Source organism: Salmo salar, chromosome 10 (assembly GCF_965601325.2).
Source record: "Salmo salar chromosome 10, fSalSal1, whole genome shotgun sequence".
Taxonomy (NCBI): Eukaryota; Metazoa; Chordata; class Actinopteri; order Salmoniformes; family Salmonidae; genus Salmo; species Salmo salar.
This window is the reverse complement of record NC_138300.1, coordinates 37241719-37269385: the sequence shown is the minus strand read 5'-3', so window position 1 is coordinate 37269385 and position 27667 is coordinate 37241719. Positions and strand designations below refer to the sequence as shown.

The following is a 27667-nucleotide window of genomic DNA, read 5'->3' as shown; positions in this document are numbered from 1 at the left end:
TACTTCTCCCCATCTTAGCTACTGTTCTATCAATATGTTTTGACCATGACAGTATACAATCTAGGGTAGCTCCAAGCAGTTTGTCACCTCAACTTGCTCAATTTCTACCTCATTTATTACAAGATTTAGTTGAGGTTTAGGGTTTAGTGAGTGTTTTGTTCCAAATACTATGCTTTTAGTTTTAGAAATATTTAGGGCTATCTTATTTCTTGCCACACACTCTGAAACTAACTGCATCTCTTTGTTGCAGTCATTTCAGTCGCTGATGTGCATAGTGTTGAGTCATCCGCATACATAGAAACTCTGGCTTTACTCAAAGTCAGTGGCATGTTGTTAATAAAAATTGAAAAAAGCAAGGGGCCTAATCAGCTACCCTGGGGAATTCCTGATTCTGACTGGATTATATTTGATAGGCTTCCATTAAAGAACACCCTCTGTGTTCTGTTAGACAAGTAACCCTTTATCCACATTATAGCAGGGGGTGTAAAGCCATAACACATACATTTTTCCAGCAGTAGACTATGGTCAATAATTTCAAAATCTGCACTGAAGTCTAACAAGACAGCCCCCACAATAATTTTATCATGAATTTCTCTCAGCCAATCTTCAGTCATTTGTGTAAGTGCTGTGCTTATTGAGTGTCCTTCCCTAAAAGCATGCTGAAAATCTGTTGTCAGTTTGTTTACTGTAAAATAGCATTGTATCTGGTCAAACACAATTTTTTCCAAACGTTTACTAAGACTTGGTAACAGACTGATTGGTCAGCTATTTGAGCCAGTAAAGGAGGCTTTACTATTCTTAGGTAGCGGAATAACTTTTGCTTCCCTCCAGGCCTGAGGGCACACACTTTCTAGTAAGCTTAAATTGAAGATGTGGCAAATAGGAGTGGCAATATTGTCCGCTATTATCCTCAGTAATTTTCCATCCAAGTTGTCAGACCCCGGTGGCTTGTCATTGTTGATAGACAACAATCATTTTTTCACCTCTTCCACACTAACTTTACAGAATTTAAAATTACAATGCTTGTCTTTCATAATTAGGTCAGTTAAACTTGGAAGTGTAGTGTCAGCATTTGTTGATGGCATGTTATGCCTAAGTTTGCTAATTTTGCCAATTAAAAAATCATTAAAGTAGTTGGCAATATCAGTTGGTTTTGTGCCTTTTTTCTCTCATTTAAGGTGCTCCAAAGCTTTTTACTATCATTCTTTATTTCATTTATCTTGGTTTCATAGTGTAGTTTCTTATTATTTTTATTCAGTTTAGTCACATGAGTTCTCAATTTGCAATAAGTTTGCCAATCAGTTGTGCAGCCAGACATCCCTCTCAACCATACAATTTTTAAATTCCTCATCAATCCACGAGGGTTGAACAGTTTTTACAGTGATTTTCTTAATGGTGCATGCTTATTAGCAACTGGAATAAGCAATTTCATAAATGTGTCAAGTGCAGTGTCTGTTTGCTCCTCATTACACACCACGGCCCAACAGATATTCTTTACATCAATAACATAGGAATCACTATAGAAGTTATTGTATGACTTCTTATATACTATATTAGGCCCAGCCTTTGGAACTTTGGTTTTCCTAGATATGGCTACTATATTGTGATCGCTACATCCGATGGATCTGGATACTGCTTTCAAGCTAATTTCTGCAGCATTGGTAAAGATGTGATCGATACATGTTGATGATTTCATTCCTGTGCTGTTTGTAACTACCCTGGTAGGTTGACTGATAACCTGAACCAGGTTGCAGGCACTGGTTACAGTTTGAAGCTTTTTCTTGAGTGGGCTGCTTGATGAAAGCCAGTCAATATTTAAATCACCCAGAAAATATACCTCTCTGTTGATATCACATACATTATCAAGCATTTCACATGTTATCCAGATACTGACTGTTAGCACTTGGTGGTCAATAGCAGCTACCCATCAGAATGGGCTTTACCTGAGGCAGATGAATCTGTAGCCATATTACTTCAACAGTATTTGACATGAGATCCTCTCTAGTCTTTACAGGAATGTGGTTCTGAATATAAACAGCAACACCTCTACCATTGGCATTTCTATATTTCCTATAAATGTTATAACCTTGTATTGCTACAACTGTATCGTCAAAGGTATTATCTAAGTGAGTTTCAGAGATAGTCAGAATATGAATGTCATCTGTTACTAGCAAATTATTGATTTCATGAACCTTGTTTCTTAAGCTACATATGTTAACGTGGGCTATTTCAAGCACTTTTCTTCCGGGATGCGTACTTGCTTTCATTGCTTTATTGGGTAGCTTAGCAGCAGTAGGTGTGCTCATGTTCTTTATGTTAGTGCAGGGTGAGCTGCTCTCAGTTGACTTCCTCCTAGGGCACACCGGCTTAGTGCTAACAGTATAAATCTGGTTCATAGGCACATGATTACTGCATACAATAGCTGTAGGATCAGTAGAGGCATTAGGGCAGTCAGGGCAGATCAGGGCAGTTAAAGGGTAATAAATTAGTTTACTTATATTGTGTCTACTGACACCCCTGGTGTAATGTACAATTGCTGAAGCATTATGACAACTCTGCTTCACAATGGTAGGGATTAGCTGAGCTGGGCTTGAGTCACTGATAAGTCATTGTCTCAAAGCAGCCTTATAGTGCTGTGAAAGGATCCAGGATCCCATATGATTTGGGTGGATCCCATCCTCCTTATAAAACGTGTTTTGTTTCCAAAAGGTATCGAAATTGTCAACAAAAGTTACACCCATTGAGCTGCAATAATCCTCGTAGCCAGTTGTGAAGAGAAAGAATCCTGCTAAAGTGTTCAATGCCGTAATTCAGAGATGGCAGAGGGCCAGATACGATAGGTATTTTGTTAGTATTTAGCAGAGAGTCAATCAACTCTTTAAATTCCAGTTTCAACTGTTCAGAACTGCCTCCATAATGTCATTAAACACCACATGGACTCGAGCTCCGGGATAAGACATTGTTTTTGCACCAGGAACAGTCACATTATGCATCGCGAAAGTTAGAGTAGCAGTGATCGAGAGTTTTGCCAGCACGAGTACTACAGTCAATATGCTGATAGAATTTGCTTTGTTACAATCCCCAGCTACAATAAATTCAGCCTTAGGATATATGGTTTCCACTATGCAGTGAAGTTCCTTGAGGGCCGTCGTGGTATCGGTTGAGGGGGGATATACAGTTGAAGTCGGAAGTTTACACACACTTATGTTGGAGTCATTAAAACTTGTTTTTCAGCCACTCCACAAATTTCTTGTTAACAAATTACAGTTTTGGCAAGTCGGTTAGGACATCTACTTTGTGCATGACACAAGTAATTTTACCAACAATTGTTTACAGACAGATTATTTCACTTATAACTCACTGTTTCACAATTACAGTGGGTCAGAAGTTAACATACACTAAGTTGACTGTGCCTTTAAACAGCTTGGAAAATTCCAGAAAATGATGTCATGGCTTTAGAAGCTTCTGTTAGGCTAATTGACATCATTTTAGTCAATTGGAGGTGTACCTGTGGATGTATTTCAAGGCCTACCTTCAAACTCAGTGCCTCTTTGCATGACATCATGAGAAAATCTAAAGAAATCAGCCAAGACCGCAGAAAATATTTTGTAGACCTCCACAAGTCTGGTTCATCCTTGGGAGCAATTTCCAAACACCTGAAGGTACCACATTCATCTGTACAAACAATAGTACGCAAGTATAAACCCCATGGGACCACACAGCCGTCATACCGCTCAGGAAGGAGACGCGTTCTGTCTCCTAGAGATGAACGTACAGTGAGGGAAAAAAGTATTTGATCCCCTGCTGATTTTGTACGTTTGCCCACTGACAAAGAAATGATCAGTCTATAATTTTAATGGTAGGTTTGTTTGAACAGTGAGAGACAGAATAACAACAACAAAAATCCAGAAAAACGCATGTCAAAAATGTTATGAATTGATTTGCATTTTAATGAGGGAAATAAGTATTTGACCTATCTGCAAAACATGACTTAGTACTTGGTGGCAAAACCCTTGTTAACAATCACAGAGGTCAGTCGTTTCTTGGAGTTGGCCACCAGGTTTGCACACACCTCAGGAGGGATTTTGTCCCACTCCTCTTTGCAGATCTTCTCCAAGTCATTAAGGTTTTCGAGGCTGACGTTTGGCAACTTGAACCTTCAGCTGCCTCCACAGATTTTCTATGGGATTAAGGTCTGGAGACTGGCTAGGCCACTCCAGGACTTTAATGTGCTTCTTCTTGAGCCACTCCTTTGTTGCCTTGGCCGTGTGTTTTGGGTCATTGTCATGGTGGAATACCCATCCACGACCCATTTTCAATGCCCTGGCTGAGGGAAGGAGGTTCTCACCCAAGATTTGACGGTACATGGCCCCGTCCATCGTCCCTTTGATGTGGCGAAGTTGTCCTGTCCCCTTAGCAGAAAAACACCCCCAAAGCATAATGTTTCCACCTCCATGTTTGACGGTGGGGATGGTGTTCTTGGGGTCATAGTCAGCATTCCTCCTCCTCCAAACACGGCGAGTTGAGTTGATGCCAAAGAGTTCCATTTTGGTCTCATCTGACCACAACACTTTCACCCAGTTGTCCTCTGAATCATTCAGATGATCATTGGCAAACTTCAGACGGGCATGTATATGTGCTTTCTTGAGCAGGGGGACCTTGCGGGCGCTGCAGGATTTCAGTCCTTCACGGCGTAGTGTGTCACCAATTGTTTTCTTGGTGACTATGGTCCCAGCTGCCTTGAGATCATTGACAAGATCCTCCCGTGTAGTTCTGGGCTGATTCCTCACCATTCTCATGATCATCGCAACTCCACGAGGTGAGATCTTGCATGGAGCCCCAGGCCGAGGGAGATTGACAGTTCTTTTGTGTTTCTTCCATTTGCGAATAATCGCACCAAATGTTGTCACCTTCTCACCAAGCTGCTTGGCGATGGTCTTTTAGCCCATTCCAGCCTTGTGTAGGTCTACAATCTTGTCCCTGACATCCTTGGAGAGCTCTTTGGTCTTGGCCATGGTGGGGAGTTTGGAATCTGATTGATTGCTCCTGTGGACAGGTGTCTTTTATACAGGTAACAAGCTGAGATTAGGAGCACTCCCTTTAAGATTGTGCTCCTAATCTCAGCTCGTTACCTGTATAAAAGACACCTGGGAGCCAGAAATGTTTCTTATTGAGAGGGGGTCAAATACTTATTTCCCTCATTAAAATGCAAATCATTTTCTAACATTTTTTACATGTGTTTTTCTGGATTTTTGTTGTTGTTATTCTGTCTCTCACTGTTCAAATAAACCTACCATTAAAATTATAGACTGATCATTTCTTTGTCAGTGGGCAAACGTACAAAGTCAGCAAGGGATCAAATACTTTTTTCCCTTATTGTACTTTGGTGTGAAAAGTGCAAATAAATCCCAGAACAACAGCAAAGGATCTTGTGAAGATGCTGGAGGAAACAGGTACAAAACTATCGATATCCACAGTAAAACGAGTCCTATATCGACATAACCTGAAAGGCAAGGAAGAAGCCACTGCTCCTAAACCGGCATAAAAAAGCCAGACTACGGTTTGCAGCTGCACATGGGGACAAAGATCGTACTTTTTGGAGAAATGTTCTCTGGTCTGATGAAATAAAAATAGAGCTGTTTGGCAATAATGAACATCGTTATGTTTGGAGGAAAAAGGGGGAGGCTTGCCAGCCGAAGAACACCATCGCAACCGTGAAGCACAGGGGTGGCATCATCATGTTATGGGGGTGCTTTGCTGCAGGAGGGACTGGTGCACTTCACAAAATAGATGGCATCATGAGGGAGGAAAATTACATGGATTTTTTTAAGCAACATATCAAGACATCAGTCAGGAAGTTAAAGCTTTGTCGCAAATGGGTCTTCCAAATGGACAATGACCCCAAAAATACTTCCAAAGTTGTGGCATAATGGCTTAAGGACAGCAAAGTCAATTTACCCATCCTATTGTGGGAAGCTTGTGGAAGGCTACCCGAAACGTTTGACCCAAGTTAAATAATTTAAAGGCAATGCTACGAAATACTAATTGAGTGTATGTAAACTTCTGACCCACTGGGAATGTGATGAAAGAAATAAAAGCGGAAATAAATAATTCTCTCTACTATTATTTTGACTTTTCACATTCTTAAAATAAAGTGGTGATCCTAAGACAGGGAATCTTTACTACGATTAAATGTCAGGAATTGTGAAAAACTGAGTTTAAATGTATTTGACTAAGGTGTATGTAAACTTCCGACTTCAACTGTACATGGCTGAGACAATAACCGAGGAGAATTCTCTTGTGAGATAATACGGTTAGCATTTGATTGTGAGGAATTCTAGGTCCGGTGTGTTGTTACAATTACACCATGAGTCATTAATCATGAAACATACACCCCCACCCTTCTTCTTCCCGTAGAGATGTTTATTCCTGCCGGCGCAACATACAAAGAATCCAGGTGGCTGTATCGACTCAGACAGCATATCCCAAGAGAGCCATGTTTCCGTGAAACAGAGTATGTTACAACCCCTAATGTCTCTCTGGAAAGCAACCCTTGCCCTAATTTTGTCTACCTTGTTATCTAGAGACTGGACATTAGCGAGTAATATACTCAGAAGCGGTGGGCGGTGTCCGCTCCTCCGAAGTCTGACCAGAAGACCAATCCGTCTACCTCCTCTCTGTCGGCGTTGTTTTGGGTCAGCCTCTGGAATCAGCTCAAATGCCCTGGCTAGTTCGGACAAAGGATCCACTTCGGGAAAGTCGTATTCCTGGTCGTAGTACTGGTATGTTGATATCTAATAGTTCTTCCTGGATGTATGTATTAACACTTAAGATTTTCTGGGCTAACAATGTAAGAAATAATACATAAAAAAAACAAAATACTGCAAAGTTTCCTAAGGACTAGAAGTGACGCAGCCCTCTCTGTCAACGCCATTTTAATGTCCTCCCCTATCACTTAACTGTAGGAGGAATGTATATGGTGGAGGCAATTAAGTTTGGAATGTATTGAGTAAAGTAAGGGCAATAACATGTGGCAGGCACGGACAAGGGTGGATTGATGTGGCGTAGTGAGGAATGGAGTCGAGGTCAGGTCACATTAAGGGAGAAGGAACAGTTTATTGCCCGTATCACTTAACTTCCTGCCTAGCAATAAAGATGTAATGTTTAGAAAGAAGGAGGAGACTCCACCCAAATTGGGGTATATATACTACCACTGGTGGAAATATGTTTTTGCCTGTTCATCTGTTTGATCCTTTGGGGGAATAAACTTGGTTGGAGCATTTATAGTGTCTGTCAATTTATTACTCAGATATTTAGAACCTAACACAGTTGACTGGGGTAGCTGTAGCAGGGCAGAAATTTAATGAACTTACTTGTTGGAAAGGGGGCATCCTATGACGGTGCCACGTTGAGTCACTGAGCTCTTCAGTAAGGCCATTCTACTGCCAATGTTTTCCTATGGAGATTGAATGGCTGTTTACTCAATTTTATACACCTGTCAGCAATGGCTGTGGCTGAAATAGCCAAATCCACTCATTTGAAGTGGTGTCCATATACTTTTGGCCATGTAGTGTACCTCAATGGTCTTTTTACTTTTGGTTTTGTACACTGTCACCAGCGTCAAACAGCTGTAAATATGACATTTTCGGTTTAACAAATATTTCACAGCGGTTTAGATGGTAGGCTAATGATTCTCTACAATAGCCTTCGTTATAGCCTATATTGTTTGTTAGGTCACATAAACTAAATGAAATCAGGCGACCATTTTCAAATGCGTTTTTTTTTTTAATGATCCTAAAGAAGTGGAAATCTTTCCGATAGCCTAATCTGACAGAAAATCAAAACCGGGTTTCACACACCGATCAATCCCCCGACTAAAACTGACACTACTTGAAAACTGAGCAAAATTATTCCAATAAATACCAGCTTCTTTGTGGTCATGTTTTCAATGATTGCTCCAGTCATTTCAAAAGTTATCGAAATAAAGATGCAGAAGTTCCTCAGTATCCTTCCAACCCTGACTCAGGGATAGACGTAACATAGTAAATGTCAATCTGGGACACTCCAAATAGTATGATATGTTACGTTTCGTATGGTAGGCCTATGTATTAATTTATGGATATCCTCCAAGATTTTCCGAATTACTATTCGGATGACATATTACAAATTGGAATTCTGTACAAAATGTTCAGAATTACAATTCGTACAATATGTTCCGAATTTGCTAAATGTATATCACTAATTCCAATGCTAACGTTAGCTAGGGTTAGGGTTTAAGGTTAGGAGTTAGGTTAAAGGATTACGGTTTGCTAACATGCTAAGTAGTTGCAAAGTAGCAAGTAGTTGCAAAGATGCTAATTAGCTAAAATTGTCCGTAATGAGATTCAGACATGCAAGTACGTTTGCTCTGGCTTCTGTAGCATCGCAATAAATGCTGTGCGGCCACTGGATTGACCACGCAGCCTTTTAAAGCTCATATAAGGAAATCAGTCAATTTAAATAAATTCAGTAGGTCCTAATCTATGGATTTCACATGACTAGGAATACAGATATGCATCTGCTGGTCACAGAGAGCTTTAAAAAAAAAACAGTAGGGGCATGGATCAGAAAAACTAGTCAGTTTCTGGTGTGACCACCATTTTGCCTCATGCAGCATGACACATCTCCTTCGCATAGAGTTGAGCAGGCTGTTGATTGTGGCCTGAATGTTGTCGGACTCCTCTTCAATGGCTGTATGAAGTTGCTGGATATTGGTGGAAACTGAAACATGCTGTCGTACACATCAATCCAGAGCATCCCAAACATGATCAATGGGTGACATGCTTGGTGAGTATGCAGGCCATGTCACTGTCGATCATTGTAATTACTTTACATTAGTTGTCCTATTTAGAATCATTTACCATCAAAACATAATTGCATTTTCTTGTTGGTCATAGTAAAATTAAAAACCCCAAAAAATTCAGCTTTTGTCCATGATGATGTATAAAACTGAGGCTAACATACACAGTACAAAAACACCTAAAAATTAGGAAAGGACTGTAAATAACTCCAGAAAACATGAGGAACAATATGTCACTATAAAAGCTGTTAACTTTATTGCTTAAAGAATACAACTTTATAAAAGGCATGAGAATGGGTAACACAATGAGAGGTTACCAATCTTTATAGAATTCACCACACATTCATAATGCAACTTCATCATACTGCACTACAGAAAAACAAATGTGCAGCCCATTCCCGAAATAGTGCACTACTATTGACAAGAGCCAAAGTAGTGCAGCATAAAGGAAATAGGGTACCATTTGGGATGCACAATATAAAAAGCCAAGAAGAAATCAAAGCATTTTTTCAAGTTGAAAGTTACCATCAGTCATTGAGAACAGTAACTTCAGTGCACACTGCACCCACGTCTCTTTATACTGGAACATACACTTTGGGCTCATATACTTAAGGTTGTTAAGCTCTCCTGTGGTTGTGACCCAAATTGTACCCTATTCCCTATGTAGTGCTCTACTTTTGACCAGGGCCAATTGTTTTCTGGTCAAAGGTATTGCACAATATAGGGAATAGGGTGCCATTTAGGACACAGCCCATATCTTTGGTTATATGAGTCAGTCAAAAAAGATTCTGAAAGGAGTAGCTAATCAGTTAGCAATACTGTAGGTGAACATCCCCCCCCCCCCAAAAAATAAAAAAAATAAAAAAAAAAATCAACCTACTTACACCATGTACAGTGCCTTCAGAAAGTATTCAGACCCCTTCACTTTTTCCCATTTTGTTACGTTACAGCCTTATTCTAAAATTGATTAAATAAAATGTTTTTCCTCAGCAACCTAAACACAATACCCCATAATGACAAAGCGAAACAGGGTTTTTAGAAGAAAAAAAATATATATATATATATATTTTTTTTCTCATAAGTATTCAGACACTTTGCTATGAGACTCAAAATTGAGCTCAGGTGCATCCTGTTTCCATTGATCATCCTTGAGATGTTTCCACAACTTGTTTTGAGTCCACCTGTGGTAAATTCAATTGATTGGACATGATTTGGAAAGGCACACACCTGTCTAATATAAGGTCCCACAGTTGACAGTGCATGTCTGAGCAAAAACCAAGCCATGAGGTCAAAGGAATTGTCCATTGAGCTCCGAGACAGGATTGTGTCGAGGCACAGATCTGGGGAACAGTACCAAAAAATGTCTGCAGCATTTAAGGCCGCAAAGAACAAAGTGCACTCCAGCCTTCTTAAATGGATGATGTTTTGAACCACCAAGACTCTTCCTAGAGCTGGCCAACCGGCCAAACTGAGCAGCCGGGTGAGAAGGGCCTTGGTCAGGGAGGTGACCAAGAACTTGATGGTCACTCTGACAGAGCTCTAGAGTTCCTCTGTGGAGATGGAAGAACCTTCCAGACGTACAACCATCTCCGCTGCACTCCACCAATCAAGCCTCTAGGTAGAGTGGCCACATGACAGCACAGCCCGTTTGGAGTTTGCCCAAAGGCACCGAAAGACTCTCAGACCATGAGAACCAAAAATCTCTGGTCTGATGAAACCAAGATTGAACTCTTTGACCTGAATACCAAACGTCACGTCTGGTGGGAACCTGGCACCATCCCTACAGTGAAGCATGGTGGTGGCAGCATCATGCTGTGGGGAAGTTTTTCAGCAGCAGGGACTGAGACACAAAGTACAGAGAGAACCTAGATGAAAACCTGCTCCAGAGCATTCAGGACCTCAAGACTGGGTCGAAGGTTCACCTTCCAACAGGATAACGACTCTAAGGACACAGCCAAGACAACGCAGAAGTGGCTTCGGGACAAGTCTCTGAATGTTTTTGAGTGGCCCAGCCAGAGCCCGGACTTGAACCCGATCAAACATCTCTGGAGAGACCTGAAAATAGCTCCCCAGCCAACCTGACAGAGCTTGAGAGGATCTGCAGTGAAGAATGTGAGAAACTCCCCAAATACAGGTGTGCCAAGCTTGTAGCGTCATACCCAAGAAGACTCGATGCTGTAATCGCTGCCAAAGGTGCTTCAACAAAATACTGAGTAAAGGGTCTGAATACTTATGTAAATGTTTTTTATTAGCAAAAACCTGTTTTTGCTTTGTCATTATGGGGTATTGTGTGTAGATTGAGGGGGGAAAAAACGATTTAATCATTTTTAGAATAAGACTAATGTAACAAAATGTGGGAAAAGTCAAGGGGTCTGAATACTTTCCGAAGTCAATGTATGACTGAGCTAAAATAAAACAAAAAGCATTTGAATCCTATTTTACAAATCAAAACATAGTCACAACCCTTCTGAGTGTTTCAGAAATATGTTGGGTGCATCCCAAAAGATTGATCAGAGCCAGTTTATATGGGATGTGGTGCTATTTGGAACATATCCATCCTGTTAAACAAACATAAGAAGAGGGGGGTAAGGAACAAGTTCTGTAAAAATTATAGTAGGAGGAATAAGCAACGCCCACCTTTGGCAAGACAAGCGAGGAGCTGTTCTCCTGACCCACCCCCCCACAAAAAATAAATGTATTGTAGGAAAGATAATATGCTTAGCCGGTCCCCCCGTTCTTTTCTCAACATACCCAAAACCATGATAAACCCCCCCATACACCTTTTGCAGCATTTTCAATGCCACCTTGCATCCATTGATCTCTAACCTACAAATCACACAGAAAAAGACAATTCCATGACAGATGTAACATTTGATTTGTAATTGGCAAAAGTTGTTCATTTAAGTAAGGAAAATTTGAAAATGTATCTTTATCCATGTGTTTTCAGGTACTACTGTCAAAAGAAAAAATGTCTAACTAGTATGTGACAAAAACATAAAATTCCCCATATCTATGTACCTTGAAACTGTCCATAATGTGAACTCCTGATACTGGACTGGTGGGGTTATGTGCATTATGTCCGAACACAGCTCAGATCACTGCCAATGAGAGTGTTCGGAGAGAGAAAGAGAGGACTGCTTGCCGACACTGTCCAAAGACAAGGGTTATGGCCTGGGTCGTGTTCAGCAGGCACGAAACGGATGAAAACAGCCAGAAACAGGTGGTAGCCTACTATCTGTAGTTATCCAATAAGAAATTCTTGTTTTTATTATCTGTTCTAAATGTTTTGTATGTTGCAGCCCAGACCCAGGTATCATCTTCATAATCACATGTCATCCTCATCATCCTCATCCTGGGAGGAGCCAGCCTGCTGTCCAGTGCTGGCGGATGCTGCAGCCAACTGGGCCTGCTGGGCAGCTTGCTGCATCTGGAGCCACTCCTGCTGGGCCAGCTCGGCCTGCTGCTGCCGTGCCTGGAACACAGTAAATACAGTCAGTCCACCAATAAACTCGACATGGTCAGAGAGAGAGATGCAAACAGCAAAGCAGGGGAGCCACTCAACCTAGAATATCTACTAAATGTTACCAAAACAAATATACATTATTTGAGCTTTTGTCACACTGCAGAAATATCCGTTTGTACACTGCAGTTACCCATTCCTAGTGAAGGTGATCTATCAAAGTGCAGAGATGTGGCAAGAAATAGTCTGAATCAAACAGGTTATCCGTCTTGATCCTTAACACAGGTAACAGACATGTAACCTGGCAACGATCAGTCTGGTTAACCAGGTTATGACTCTTGATCCTTACCTTAGCAAATAGTTCCTGCTGTTGTCTGAGGAGCTCTTCCTCTGGGATGCCCAGGTTTTCCAGGCGAGAGTTGGCCTTCCTCCTTTTAAGTGCTACTGTTTTACACTCCTGCAGGACATCCTTCACCTCTGTGATGTACGACGCAAAACCCAGGCTTTCAAGTGCTGTGGAGAAGAGGATATGGTTAGGGAAAAAAACAATGGAAACAATGTTGGGGAAAGGAAACAGACATTTAATCAACATTCAACAGTCTCATCACTTGATTATGGTTGGAATTCCTAGTGCATAACTAGCTACCTTGGTTCCAGATTGGTTTACTATAGCTAACCTGGTTTACAGATAAGTGGCCAGGCAAGTGCATACCTGCATTAACTACAAAATACATGGCAGGCAGGAAGGGGGAAAACACCTATACATTACAACTGAATATATTTTCAAACCTGTTGATACAGAATAAAAAATACAAAGATACTAACCATTAATGACATGTTCAGGTGATATGGTCTTCTTTTCAGACTTGTTACATATTTCATTCGCCTCTGATGAGATTAGATGTATGAACTCTGTGCAGCAGTTCACAACAAGTTCTCTTGCATCGTTGGCAACCCGTACGTTGGGAAGAGTTTCTTTGATCATTTTGTTGATGGCTGCCCTGGGAATGGTGAGGTCGTCATCGTTTCCCGACGAAGAAGCCATCGTATTCCAGAGAACTAGTTTCTCAAGTTAATAAAAAACGAAACTGGGGGAAAGCTTGATTTGATGGTAGGGTTCCGCAGAGGGCTAGCTAGCTAACGTTACGTGTTGAAAATGTCGTGGGCTAGACGCTAACGTCGGCTAGTTGGGTTTAAAAGTTAAACTATCTATGCAAACTAGCTACACACAAGCCTATTGACACAGCATATCCTAATGTTACTGTAGAGACGTGGAATGTAACGAATAGGTCTAAGTAAAACACAATGGTGAGGACAAGAGAAAATGAAAACCAGCTAGCGAGTTAGCAAGCTATGGTCCATCTATCGCAACGCGTTAGCCTAGCTAACATTAGCTAGCTAGTTAGTTAGTTACCTGCAGCGGCTTTTGAGGACATGGCTAGCAAGCGTGTCGTTGGGATCATTTCGTAACGCAGTGTTGATCCCCAAAACACTGTATACACTGGAACGAGAACTACTGTTCCTTTATCGGCCGAACGAAATACTTTAATTCATTTATTTGTTAAGTTCGGTTCACCGGCAGTTCGGCACTGACATTTCTGCGGAAACGATCCACGCAAACAAAACCCATTTCCGGTATATTATTTTTCTACGGTGCCCTGTGAAATCGACCAAATAAAAATGTCGCCACCTACTGTGTTGAATACCATAATAAAAATGTATAGCAGGCCTACATATTGTTATAATACTTAAGTTTCCTCGGAACGCGAAGCGAGGCGGCCATCTCTGTCGGCGCCGGAAGTGTGCAAGCTTATTTCCCTTTCCCAATTAGACTAAAACAGGTATTACAATTGACCTTTACCATGTATTTTTTTTTTTTAAATCACGTCACCCTATTCCTGTCTTGCGCTTGTTCAGGACAAACAAAAAGGTGATCTAATAATGCGTAGGTAGTGGTTAATATTGGATTATCCTTTAATACGATTGTGGCTTTGAATGCAGTGTAATATTCTATAACCTGTGAATCATGGATTAGTGGCCCAGTAGATAATATTGTTACATAATTGGATCTCCACACATCTTATCAGTGGTGATGGATCCTTTTATTGTTGGCTCTGTCAATACAAAAGTCCATTGGGATTCCCCAGTGAAACATTTTGCACAAATTGAAAGGTAACTATTCCATCAACTTTTGAATCCGTACATTTTCAACACCAACACTGAGAAGATAAAACCTTGGAATTTGATGTTGGTTTATAATTTGTAATAAAGAAGTGAATTAGTTAGAAAATTGCCTTTTGGGACACATCCTAAGAATTGCTCTTGTCCTTATCTATAGTGAAGCTCTTGCGGGTCCTCCAGCGTAGCAGCTTGACGAAGTTGAGGCTGGCATTGAAGACCTTGTCGTGCTCAAACACCATCTTGTAGAAGGTGTCGATGGGAAGGTCTCCGTTTGGATCAGCATACTTCAGGGTGGTCATGGGGGTGTACAAGGTGTTGGTCTGGTGCCGGAACGGAGGGTTGTCCATGGTGATGATCTTGTGTGTGTGCTAAGGGAGGAAGACACGGAGAAGGAAGGGCCATTGAAAATGAGATGAAGAATTCAGAATAACCTGAAATAAATACAAAATAACTGCCCAGAACATGGTTTTCTGGAGATGCACTGTTGAGGCCCTTGGACAAGTCAAGTCAGTCAAGCTAGGGAGAGACATTTAAGCACAGCAATTTGAACACATGCACCAAACAAACTAACCCCGTGATTGAGAATTACACTTTACTTAGTCTCTAAGTATAATGCTTTATAAGATGTTGTATGTATAAGCCTTTATAATGTGTCGATTTGAGCCCAATAGGCTAATATACCTCTGCTATGTCCTCAGGTGTCTGTCCAAGGCTTTCATAGATCTGCTTGGAGTTCTTCATATAGATGTTGGTAAACATATCTGCTGTCATTTTGTCAGCTTTGGAGAGGTCTGTCTTCATGGCCTCCTCATAGACCTTCTGCTCAAACTCCGTCACCACAGGGCCTGGCTCAATCAAACTTATACTGCCACAGCAATGACAGCAACACCACACACACACACACACACACACACACACACACACACACACACACACACCACACACACACACACACACACACACCCCTTACTACTTTAAGTTAGAATAGAATTGAGTTTACTAGGCTGTCACCAAAACCCTTTTGTATTTTCTGTATCTAATACCACAGGAAAATCTATAATAAATCCTAAGATTGTGTCTGTACGCTGTTGCTTCTTATAAATCATCTCTATAATATTTGTTGGGTGTGGTTGTTATTGCCATTTTACCCAACTGTACCATGTTTTTTGTCACTCGTGACATGAAACACTGGTAGGATATTGCAGTGTATAAGTGCAGATGTTGGTGACATGGACGAGTGGGCTACAGGTGTTGGTTAGCATGCATTATTTTCCCCTGAGGGGAAGGCAGCTCCACGATGCATCCTCTCACTCCCTTCTCTAATCTCTGTCCCATGAGACTAATTTAACTCTCAGAAACAGAGCAGTGTGAATGTACCCTCCACACACACCAGATGCAGTATGTGGTAGGGAAGCTCTGGTCCAAGGCGTTAGTACTTGCTAATGCTGAGCATTCCTTAGCAAACCACACTAACACCCTGGACCAGAACTAGTGGTACGGTAGGACTACTTACTTCAGATTAAACCTCATGGCTTGGATGGCCATGCTTTCACAGAAACCCTCCACAGCAAACTTGGATGCTGCGTAGATATCGTTGAATAATATACCTGTGAAAAAGGAGAATGCAACCAAATAATTTATACAGACCAGATGTGTCAATTGTAAAATGTAAATGTCGGAAGTTCAGATCGTGATGGAGTCTTTCCATTTCTAAGCCTAGGGTTCTTCAACGGTTAATATTGAACCAGTAGCAGTGTGGGAATTATGGGGACCGGGGCGGGCGGCTAAGCCCCCCAAATGAGACATGAGCTCCCCTAAATGCAACAAAAGTTTCAAACTTTGGCTCTGGGGGATCTCTTTGAACTATTCTCCTATGTGTTTAAAATGCCATTTTGTACTGATACAGTGGTAAATCTTAGAATAAAAGCGCATTCCAAATTAAACGAACAACCCTACCTCTGTCATGGTTTAATCCAGTGACAGCTGGTTCAGGTTATTTCAATCGTATTAATCTATTTTCTCTGGCTGTCTTCCTCTCTCTCTCTGTCTTGAGTTTACCCTAGCAAATTTGCAACATTGTATCGACTGGATTCAGCCTGCTAGCAAAATTGCAACATTGTTTTTAACTGGGCCTTCGCAGTTTCCAGTGTAGATGAGCTCGGGACAGACATGGCTGTATTTACATCCATATTTCAACCCTTTTTCAGGTGTCCTGACTTTTCTTTTTACAAAAAAATGTAATTTGTCAGCAAGACACATCAATTAATGCAGGCTACAAGAGTTTGGATCTACTGACAATCCCCGAATGTCATGGCACGTTTTGGTGTTTTTTAACAGATGTCTCTTTCCATTAATCCAATGGCTGGTGCACTGTTTGGATGCTGGAATTTATTTTGGAGTGGACCAATGTGCAAAGGTAGCCTACTTTTTGAAGTGATTTGACAATCAGATGAAAACATCATGCCTGGTTGTGTTCATGCCACATTACAACTGGTAATGCATGTTTACCTTTAAAATACATGTCTGTGCTATTAGGCACATACAAATGTGTAGCATACTCACAAATACACTTGCTGGTCTGTAAGAAAACCTCGTGAAAAGAAGCAACATCTCTTACCCTGTATGCCCATGACACTGCTGATCACAACAATATGGCCGCTCTTCCTCTTCTTCATGTCTGGCAGGATCTCTTTGAGGAGTCTCACTAGACCAAAGAAGTTTGTATCCATGACAGCCTTCATCTCCTCCATAGACTGACACTCTATGGGGCCTACCAGACCCATCCCAGCATTGCTGACTGAGAGGGGAAAATATAGGTTTATTCAGTTATGTGAAAACGTTCTGATCGTTGCATTTGCAAATACAAATAGAATTAGCAGAGCTGAAAATATTCCCTATTCTACATGACAGACAATTATATCTGTTTTCTATGATACATTTCTGCCTGAATGTTCTGTAACATTACATCCTACTGAACAGGCCACTGGAATTGGGGTGTGAGGGCAAAAGTCAGTGCAGTCCTTCATTTTAATTTGACTGTACATCCAACTAGCCTTACAATAGAATTACAGTCTAATTCTTTACTGGGTTTGTAATGCAAACGTGATCAGGGAAGACAGTGCCCATACATATACACGTGGGATTATTAGCCTACATGTAACACAAGATAAGGATGTATGCATGCATCCGTACTTACTGAGTATGTCTAGCTTGCCATCCGGTAGGCTGGCCACACATGCTTTGATGGAGTCTTCATTGCACACATCCAGTTGTTTAATCATCAGGGTCTTGCCCAGAGTCCTGCCTGCCGCCTCCACAAGTGCCTCTGCCTTACCCAGGTTCCTCATTGTGGCATACACTGGAGAACACAACACAGGTGTATCTTAGTCTCTTGGAAGCAGACAAGTTTGTCTATGAATATTGTGTAGCTGTATAGTCTGGGGATTAGGAGTTTCTGACCATACTTTTGGGAATTTGAAGGTAAAGGAACCGTTCTCACAATTTCACTGCTTTCCATGATAATTTTAACAGATAGTTGAGATTTCTTCCATTGACAGAGGTGGAATAAACATCACATTTTGGTTACCATAACATTAAATATCTAAATTCTGTTCAACCCAAAGAGTACCCATTAACTTACCAATGAACCTCTTCTTTTCATCATTGGCGATGCGTACAGCCAGGGCCAGGCCGATGCCTGAGGAGCAACCTGTGATGAGGACAGTCTTCTGGTTCATTGCTGCTGTTAGTCTCACAGAAACTCCTTCGTCTTTACGAACCTAAATTGAGAAAAATTCCTGGATAAGGCTAATAAAGTGAATTGAACGGTACAAAAATAAATTGGTCTCACAACTCCAGTATCAGGTAATGAGGGACAGCAGGAGGGAATGAAAGCGAGGAGGGAATGAAAGCAATGGGGGAGCGAAAGTGAGGGAAGATTGAAAGCGAGGGGGGAATGAGAGAGAAGGACAGAATAAGAGTGAGCATGAGGAGATGAAAGAGGGGGAGTAAAGGGGATTTGCTTTCGGCTCAGTAATCCACTGCAGTTAGACTCAGCAGAAACAGCCTTAAACAGGAGGATGATTAGCATCCATTGGCATGCGATACACATAGCCTACATCTATACACACACACAATCAGTCAAATGTATTGTATAAAGCCCTTTTTACATCAGCATTTGTCACAAGAAACCCAACCTAAAACCCCAAACAGCAAACAATGCAGATGTAAAAGCATGGTGGCTAGGAAAAAAACACTGTAGAAAAGCAGAAACCTAGGAAGAAACCTAGAAAAGAAACAGGCTCTGAGAGGTGGCCAGTCCTCTTCTGGCTGTGCCAGGTGGGGATTATAAGAGTACTTGGCCATTAAGGCCAGATCTCTCTTCAAGATGTTCAAACATTCATAGATGACCAGCAGGGTCAAAAAATAATCACAGTGGTTATAGAGGGTGCAACAGGTCAGCAGCTCAGGAGTAAATGTCAGTTGACTTTTCATAACCCAGAACTCAGAGGTCGAGACAGCAGGTGCGGTAGAGATAGACAGAGAGAGAGAAATGATTCCAAAACAAATCAAGTTTTGGTAAACTCAAATATCTATTGGGTGAACATATGTTTCCCATGCCAAGAAAGCCCATTGAATGTAATTGAATTGAAATATATACACTGCTCAAAAAAATAAAGGGAACACTAAAATAACACATCCTAGATCTGAATGAATGAAATTATCTCATTAAATACTTTTTTCTTTACATAGTTGAATGTGCTGACCACAAAAATCACACAAAACTAATCAATGGAAATCCAATTTATCAACCCACGGAGGTCTGGATTTGGAGTCACACTCAAAATGAAAGTGGAAAACCACACTACAGGCTGATCCAACTTTGATGTAATGTCCTTAAAACAAGTCAAAATGAGGCTCAGTAGTGTGTGTGGCCTCCACGTGCCTGTATGACCTCCCTACAACGCCTGGGCATGCTCCTGATGAGGTGACGGATGGTGTCCTGAGGGATCTCCTCCCAGACCTGGACTAAAGCATCCGCCAACTCCTGGACAGTCGTGGTGCAACGTGGCATTGGTGGATGGAGCGAGACATGATGTCCCAGATGTGCTCAATTGGATTCAGGTCTGGGGAACGGGCGGGCCAGTCCATAGCATCAATGCCTTCCTCTTGCAGGAACTGCTGACACACTCCAGCCACATGAGGTCTAGCATTGTCTTGCATTAGGAGGAACCCAGGGCCAACCGCACCAGCATATGGTCTCAAAAGGGGTCTGAGGATCTCATCTCGGTACCTAATGGCAGTCAGGCTACCTCTGGCGAGCACATGGAGGGCTGTGCGGCCCCCCAAAGAAATGCCACCCCACACCATGACTGACCCACCGCCAAACCGGTCATGCTGGAGGATGTTGCAGGCAGCAGAACGTTCTCCACGGCGTCTCTAGACTCTGTCACGTCTGTCACATGTGCTCAGTGTGAACCTGCATTCATCTGTGAAGAGCACAGGGCGCCAGTGGCGAATTTGCCAATCTTGGTGTTCTCTGGAAAATGCCAAACGTCCTGCACGGTGTTGGGCTGTAAGCATAACCCCCACCTGTGGATGTCGGGCCCTCATACCACCCTCATGGAGTCTGTTTCTGACCGTTTGAGCAGACACATGCACATTTGTGGCCTGCTGGAGGTCATTTTGCAGGGCTCTGGCAGTGCTCCTCCTGCTCCTCCTTGCACAAAGGCGGAGGTAGCGGTCCTGCTGCTGGGTTGTTGCCCTCCTACGGCCTCCTCCACATCTCCTGATGTACTGGCCTGTCTCCTGGTAGCGCCTCCATGCTCTGGACACTACGCTGACAGACACAGCAAACCTTCTTGCCACAGCTCACATTGATGTGCCATCCTGGATGAGCTGCACTACCTGAGCCACTTGTGTGGGTTGTAGACTCCGTCTCATGCTACCACTAGAGTGAAAGCACCGCCAGCATTCAAAAGTGACCAAAACATCAGCCAGGAAGCATAGGAACTGAGAAGTGGTCTGTGGTCCCCACCTGCAGAACCACTCCTTTATTGGGGGTGTCTTGCTATTTGCCTATAATTTCCACCTGTTGTCTATTCCATTTGCACAACAGCATGTGAAATGTATTGTCAATCAGTGTTGCTTCCTAAGTGGCCAGTTTGATTTCACAGAAGTGTGATTGACTTGGAGTTACATTGTGTTGTTTAAGTGTTCCCTTTATTTTTTTGAGCAGTGTATATATATATATATATATATATATAGAGAGAGAGAGAGAGAGAGAGAGAGAGAGAGAGAGAGACAGAGAGACAGAGAGAGAGAGAGAGAGAGAGAGAGAGACAGAGAGAGACAGAGAGATAGAGAGAGAGAGAGAGAGAGAGACAGCAAACCAGTGACTCAGCCCCTTTAATAAGGTCAAAGGCAGATATTCCCGGTGGAGAGAGAGGAGCTGGCCAGGCAGAGACAGCAAGTGTGGTTCGCCACTCCAGTGCCTTGTCGTTCACCACTGATGCAGACCTTTGGAAAATATACATTTTAAAAAGTATAATAAGTCCATGTGACAAAGCTACACCATCACAATAAATCCATTATATATTTTAGACAGGTCCAAAGAAACATGATATGAAGAAACGGTTGTCTATTTCAGACGAACAGAATAGCATACTCTGAGTTGTCCTTATGCCATATGGCTGTGGGCTACACTAGTTCATTTAGCAGACAAGATTTGCTAAGAATTCCATGGCATTATTTTACAACTTTAGTTGTGATACTAACATTGGGCTACATGTTTTAATTTTTAATACATTCTAAGGCTGCATGATGAGACTCTAATGATGATTTGAAAAACACTTCATGAAAGGCATGAGCTCTGCTTTGTTTTTTTGCTCAGGTTGCACACACTTCATCAGTCTCTCATTCACAATTTGACAAGCACTTGATATTGCCTCAAATTTCACAGCGGCATTCCCTTTGTGTTGCCGTAATGGCCCCTAACATTTTTATGCCTTTAGTGTCTAGTGGCCGTTGTGCCCTTTGGCTGAAATAATCATTATAATACATTTTTCCCAGGCTGCCTGCTCCAAAGCACCTCTTACTCACATGGCTCTCTCAGATAGCTCAATTCTCATTGTCCAATGCCAGTCCAGTGATCAAGTCTTTCTCACAGGCTACAAGTGAAGGCAGACAAATCCTGGACGCAACTGCACACGTCCGAGGCGCATATTGAAGACATTAGAACAACTGTCAACCTCTACTTTTTGTCAGCCAACAAGATGAGTAGTCATAAGGAAAAAACAGCAAAAGCACTAGCCTATGTCAATCTGCTATTCCCCATAGTGCAAAAGTTGACCTATTCTATTCTGTGTGAGAAATAAATATTCCAAACACAGTCTGAGACAGCTGTGGGATGTGATAGCACACACACCACACGCGCGCACGCACGCACGCACGCACGCACGCACACACACACACACACACACACACACACACACACACACACACACACACCACACACACACACACACACACACACACACACACACACACACACACACACTGAGAGAAGTACGCCTGGCCCCATCTGAGGGCTTAACTAATGTTAGAAGACTTTTATATGAGATTGATTAGTGGGGTGGCTGTGGGTTAGCAGCGATAAGGGGGTAAAAGAAATAGGGGGTGTGGCAAACTTAGCCTGGCTGACGAGACTCATGTGGTACACAGCGAGGGAGAGTAGAGGAAGACTTTGGTGTGTGTTTGGTGTCAGTCAGACTAGGGTAAATAAACACTGTGTCATGGGTAAATTGTCTACCACCCAGCACATACACATAGCCTACACCTATACACACACACACACAATCAATTAAATGTATTGTATAAAGCCCTTTATACATCAGCATTTGTCACAAGAATCCCAGCCTAAAACCTCAAACAGCAAGCAATGCAGATGTAAAAGCATGGTGGCTAGGAAAAAAACACTGTAGAAAAGCAGAAACCTAGGAAGAAACCTAGAAAAGAAACAGGCTCTGAGAGGTGGCCAGTCCTCTTCTGGCTGTGCCAGGTGGGGATTATAAGAGTACTTGGCCATTAAGGCCAGATCTCTCTTCAAGATGTTCAAACATTCATAGATGACCAGCAGGGTCAAATAATAATCACAGTGGTTATAGAGGGTGCAACAGGTCAGCAGCTCAGGAGTAAATGTCAGTTGACTTTTCATAACCCATAATTCAGAGGTCGAGACAGCAGGTGCGGTAGAGGTAGACAGAGAGAGAGAGAAATGATTCCAAAACAAATCAAATTTTGGTAAACTCAAATATCTATTGGGTGAACATATGTTTCCCATGCCAAGAAAGCCCTTTGAATGTAATTGAATTGAAATAGAGAGAGAGAGAGAGAGAGAGAGAGAGAGAGAGAGAGAGAGAGAGAGAGAGAGAGAAAGAGAGAGAGAAAGAGAGAGAGAGAGGGAGAACAAACCAGTGACTCAGCCCCTTTAATAAGGCCAGAGGCAGATAATCCCGGTGGAGAGAGGGGAGCTGGCCAGGCAGAGACAGCAAGTGTGGTTCTCAACTCCAGTGACTTGTCGTTCACCACTGATGCAGACCTTTGGAAAATATACATTTTAAAAAGTCTAATAAGTCTATGTGACAAAGCTACACCATCACAATAAATCCATGATATATTTTAGACAGGTCCAAAGAAACATGATATGAAGAAACTGTAGTCTATTTCAGAAGAACAGAATAGCATACTCTGAGTTGTCCTTATGCCACATGGCTGTGGACTACACTAGTTAATTTAGCAGACAAGATTTGCTAAGAATTCCATGGCATTATTTTACAACTTTAGTTGCGATACAAACATTTGGCTACATGTTTTAATGTTTAATACATTCTAAGGCTGCATGATGAGACTCTAATGATGATTTGAAAAACGCTTCATGAAAGGCATGAGCTCTGCTTTGTTTTTTGCTCATGTTGCACACACTTCATCAGTCTCTCATTCACAATTTGACAAGCACTTGATATTGCCTCGAATTTCACAGCGGCATTCCCTTTGTGTGGCCGTAATGGCCCCTAACATTTTTATGCCTTTAGTGTCTAGTGGCCGTTGTGCCCTTTGGCTGAAATGGGTGGGGTTATATCCTGCCTGTTTGGCCCTGTCCGGGGGTATCATCGGATGGGGCCACAGTGTCTTCTGATCCCTCCTGTCTCAGCCTCCAGTATTTATGCTGCAGTAGTTTATGTGTCGGGGGGCTAGTGTCAGTCTGTTACATCTGGAGTATTTCTCTTGTCTTATTCGGTGTCCTGTGTGTATTTAAATATGCTCTCTCTAATTCTCTCTTTCTCTCTTTCTGTCTTTCTCTCGGAGGACCTGAGCCCTAGGACCATGCCTCAGGACTACCTGGTATGATGACTCCTTGCTGTCCCCAGTCCACCTGGCCGTGCTGCTGCTCCAGTTTCAACTGTTCTGCCTGCGGCTATGGAACCCTGACCTGTTCACCGGACGTGCTTGTTGCACCCTCGACAACTACTATGATTATTATTATTTGACCATGCTGGTCATTTATGAACATTTTAACATTTTAACATTTTGACCATGTTCTGTTATAATATCCACCCTGCACAGCCAGAAGAGGACTGGCCACCCCTCATAGCCTGGTTCCTCTCTAGGTTTCTTCCTAGGTTTTTGGCCTTTCTAGGGAGTTTTTCGTAGGGAGTTTTTCCTAGCCACCGTGCTTCTTTCACATGCTATGCTTGCTGTTTGGGGTTTTAGGCTGGGTTTCTGTACAGCACTTTGAGAATATCAGCTGATGTACGAAGGGCTATATAAAAATAAATTTGATTTGAAATTTGATTTGAAATAATCATTATAATACATTTTTCCCAGGCTGCCTGCTCCAAAGCACCTCTTACTCACATGGCTCTCTCAGATAGCTCAATTCTCATTGTCCAATGCCAGTCCAGTGATCAAGTCTTTCTCACAGGCTACAAGTGAAGGCAGACAAATCCTGGACGCAACTGCACACGTCCGAGGCGCATATTGAAGACATTAGAACAACTGTCAACCTCTACTTTTTGTCAGCCAACAAGATTAGTAGTCCTAAGGAAGAAAACAGCAAAAGCACTAGCCTATGTCAATCTACTATTCCCCATAGTACAAAAGTTGACCTATTCTATTCTGTGTGAGAAATAAATATTCCAAACATAGTCTGAGACAGTTGTGGGATGCGATAGCACACACACACAAACACACACACACACACACACACACACACACACACACACACACACACACACACACACACACACACACACACACACACACACACACACACACACACACACACACACACAGACACACACACACACACACACACACACACACTGAGAGAAGTACGCCTGGCCCCATCTGAGGGCTTAACTAATGTCATAAGACTTTAATATGAGATTGATTAGTGGGGTGGCTGTGGGTTAGCAGGGATAGTGGTAAAATAAGTAGGGTGTGTGGCAAACTTAGCCTGGCTGACGAGACTCATGTGGTACACAGCGAGGGAGAGTAGAGAAAGACTTTGGTGTGTGTTTGGTGTCAGTCAGACTAGGGTAAATAAACACTGTGTCATGGGTAAATTGTCTACAACCCAGCACATACACATAGCCTACACCTATACACACACACAATCAATCAAATGTATTGTATAAAGCCCTTTTTACATCAGCATTTGTCACAAGAATCCCAGCCTAAAACCTCAAACAGCAAGCAATGCAGATGTAAAAGCATGGTGGCTAGGAAAAAAACACTGTACAAAAGCAGAAACCTAGGAAGAAACCTAGAAAAGAAACAGGCTCTGAGAGGTGGCCAGTCCTCTTCTGGCTGTGCCAGGTGGGGATTATAAGAGTACTTGGCCATTAAGGCCAGATCTCTCTTCAAGATGTTCAAACATTCATTGATGACCAGCAGGGTCAAATAATAATCACAGTGGTTATAGAGGGTGCAACAGGTCAGCACCTCAGGAGTAAATGTCAGTTGACTTTTCATAACCCATAATTCAGAGGTCGAGACAGCAGGTGCGGTAGAGATAGACAGAGAGAGAGAGAAATGATTCCAAAACAAATCAAATTTTGGTAAACTCAAATATCTATTGGGTGAACATATGTTTCCCCTTCCCAAGAAAGCCCATTGAATGTAATTGAATTGAAATATATACACTGCTCAAAAAAATAAAGGGAACACTAAAATAACACATCCTAGATCTGAATGAATGAAATTATCTTATTAAATACTTTTTTCTTTACATAGTTGAATGTGCTGACCACAAAAATCACACAAAACTAATCAATGGAAATCCAATTTATCAACCCACGGAGGTCTGGATTTGGAGTCACACTCAAAATGAAAGTGGAAAACCACACTACAGGCTGATCCAACTTTGATGTAATGTCCTTAAAACAAGTCAAAATGAGGCTCAGTAGTGTGTGTGGCCTCCACGTGCCTGTATGACCTCCCTACAACGCCTGGGCATGCTCCTGATGAGGTGACGGATGGTGTCCTGAGGGATCTCCTCCCAGACCTGGACTAAAGCATCCGCCAACTCCTGGACAGTCGTGGTGCAACGTGGCATTGGTGGATGGAGCGAGACATGATGTCCCAGATGTGCTCAATTGGATTCAGGTCTGGGGAACGGGTGGGCCAGTCCATAGCATCAATGCCTTCCTCTTGCAGGAACTGCTGACACACTCCAGCCACATGAGGTCTAGCATTGTCTTGCATTAGGAGGAACCCAGGGCCAACCGCACCAGCATATGGTCTCAAAAGGGGTCTGAGGATCTCATCTCGGTACCTAATGGCAGTCAGGCTACCTCTGGCGAGCACATGGAGGGCTGTGCGGCCCCCCAAAGAAATGCCACCCCACACCATGACTGACCCACCGCCAAACCGGTCATGCTGGAGGATGTTGCAGGCAGCAGAACGTTCTCCACGGCGTCTCCAGACTCTGTCACGTCTGTCACATGTGCTCAGTGTGAACCTGCATTCATCTGTGAAGAGCACAGGGCGCCAGTGGCGAATTTGCCAATCTTGGTGTTCTCTGGAAAATGCCAAACGTCCTGCACGGTGTTGGGCTGTAAGCATAACCCCCACCTGTGGATGTCGGGCCCTCATACCACCCTCATGGAGTCTGTTTCTGACCGTTTGAGCAGACACATGCACATTTGTGGCCTGCTGGAGGTCATTTTGCAGGGCTCTGGCAGTGCTCCTCCTGCTCCTCCTTGCACAAAGGCGGAGGTAGCGGTCCTGCTGCTGGGTTGTTGCCCTCCTACGGCCTCCTCCACATCTCCTGATGTACTGGCCTGTCTCCTGGTAGCGCCTCCATGCTCTGGACACTACGCTGACAGACACAGCAAACCTTCTTGCCACAGCTCACATTGATGTGCCATCCTGGATGAGCTGCACTACCTGAGCCACTTGTGTGGGTTGTAGACTCCGTCTCATGCTACCACTAGAGTGAAAGCACCGCCAGCATTCAAAAGTGACCAAAACATCAGCCAGGAAGCATAGGAACTGAGAAGTGGTCTGTGGTCCCCACCTGCAGAACCACTCCTTTATTGGGGGTGTCTTGCTAATTGCCTATAATTTCCACCTGTTGTCTATTCCATTTGCACAACAGCATGTGAAATGTATTGTCAATCAGTGTTGCTTCCTAAGTGGCCAGTTTGATTTCACAGAAGTGTGATTGACTTGGAGTTACATTGTGTTGTTTAAGTGTTCCCTTTATTTTTTTGAGCAGTGTATATATATATATATATATATATATATATATATATATATATATATATAGAGAGAGAGAGAGAGAGAGAGAGAGAGAGAGAGAGAGAGACAGAGAGACAGAGAGAGAGAGAGAGAGAGAGAGAGAGACAGAGAGAGACAGAGAGAGAGAGAGAGAGAGAGAGAGAGAGAGAGAGAGAGACAGCAAACCAGTGACTCAGCCCCTTTAATAAGGTCAAAGGCAGATAATCCCGGTGGAGAGAGAGGAGCTGGCCAGGCAGAGACAGCAAGTGTGGTTCGCCACTCCAGTGCCTTGTCGTTCACCACTGATGCAGACCTTTGGAAAATATACATTTTAAAAAGTATAATAAGTCCATGTGACAAAGCTACACCATCACAATAAATCCATTATATATTTTAGACAGGTC

At 42.6% G+C, this 27667-nt stretch overlaps 2 protein-coding genes across 2 annotated transcripts; both read right to left on the bottom strand.

Moving 5' to 3' along the window:
* Window positions 1-9072: 9072 nt before the first annotated feature.
* Window positions 9073-14098, bottom strand: LOC106560324 (protein Dr1). The gene is made up of 3 exons (XM_014123124.3): window positions 13125-14098; window positions 12649-12812; window positions 9073-12311 (listed from the first exon to the last, which is right to left on the bottom strand). Exons 1-3 carry the CDS (start codon window positions 13342-13344, stop codon window positions 12165-12167), a joined length of 531 nt encoding a protein of 176 aa, XP_013978599.1. The 5' UTR covers window positions 13345-14098; the 3' UTR covers window positions 9073-12164.
* A 285-nt stretch (window positions 14099-14383) lies between these two features.
* zgc:109982 (retinol dehydrogenase 8) lies at window positions 14384-18417 on the bottom strand. Its single transcript, NM_001140953.1, is given in 6 exon segments — window positions 14384-14848; window positions 15162-15345; window positions 15994-16087; window positions 17098-17277; window positions 17677-17838; window positions 18121-18417. Coding segments are annotated over 6 exon segments (957 nt in total). The 5' UTR covers window positions 18218-18417; the 3' UTR covers window positions 14384-14608.
* Between the last annotated feature and the right edge of the window lie 9250 nt (window positions 18418-27667).

What these genes read in the sequence shown, in the direction of transcription:
- LOC106560324 (XM_014123124.3), bottom strand. Translation starts at nt 13,344, where the DNA reads ATGGCTTCTTCGTCGGGAAACGATGACGACCTCACCATTCCCAGGGCA. An exon ending in ACCTGAACATGTCATTAATG is followed by an intron (nt 12,813 to 13,124) that starts GTTAGTATCTTT and finishes TCTTCTCCACAG; the next exon opens with CACTTGAAAGCCTGGGTTTT. An exon ending in AGCAGGAACTATTTGCTAAG is followed by an intron (nt 12,312 to 12,648) that starts GTAAGGATCAAG and finishes ACTGTGTTCCAG; the next exon opens with GCACGGCAGCAGCAGGCCGA.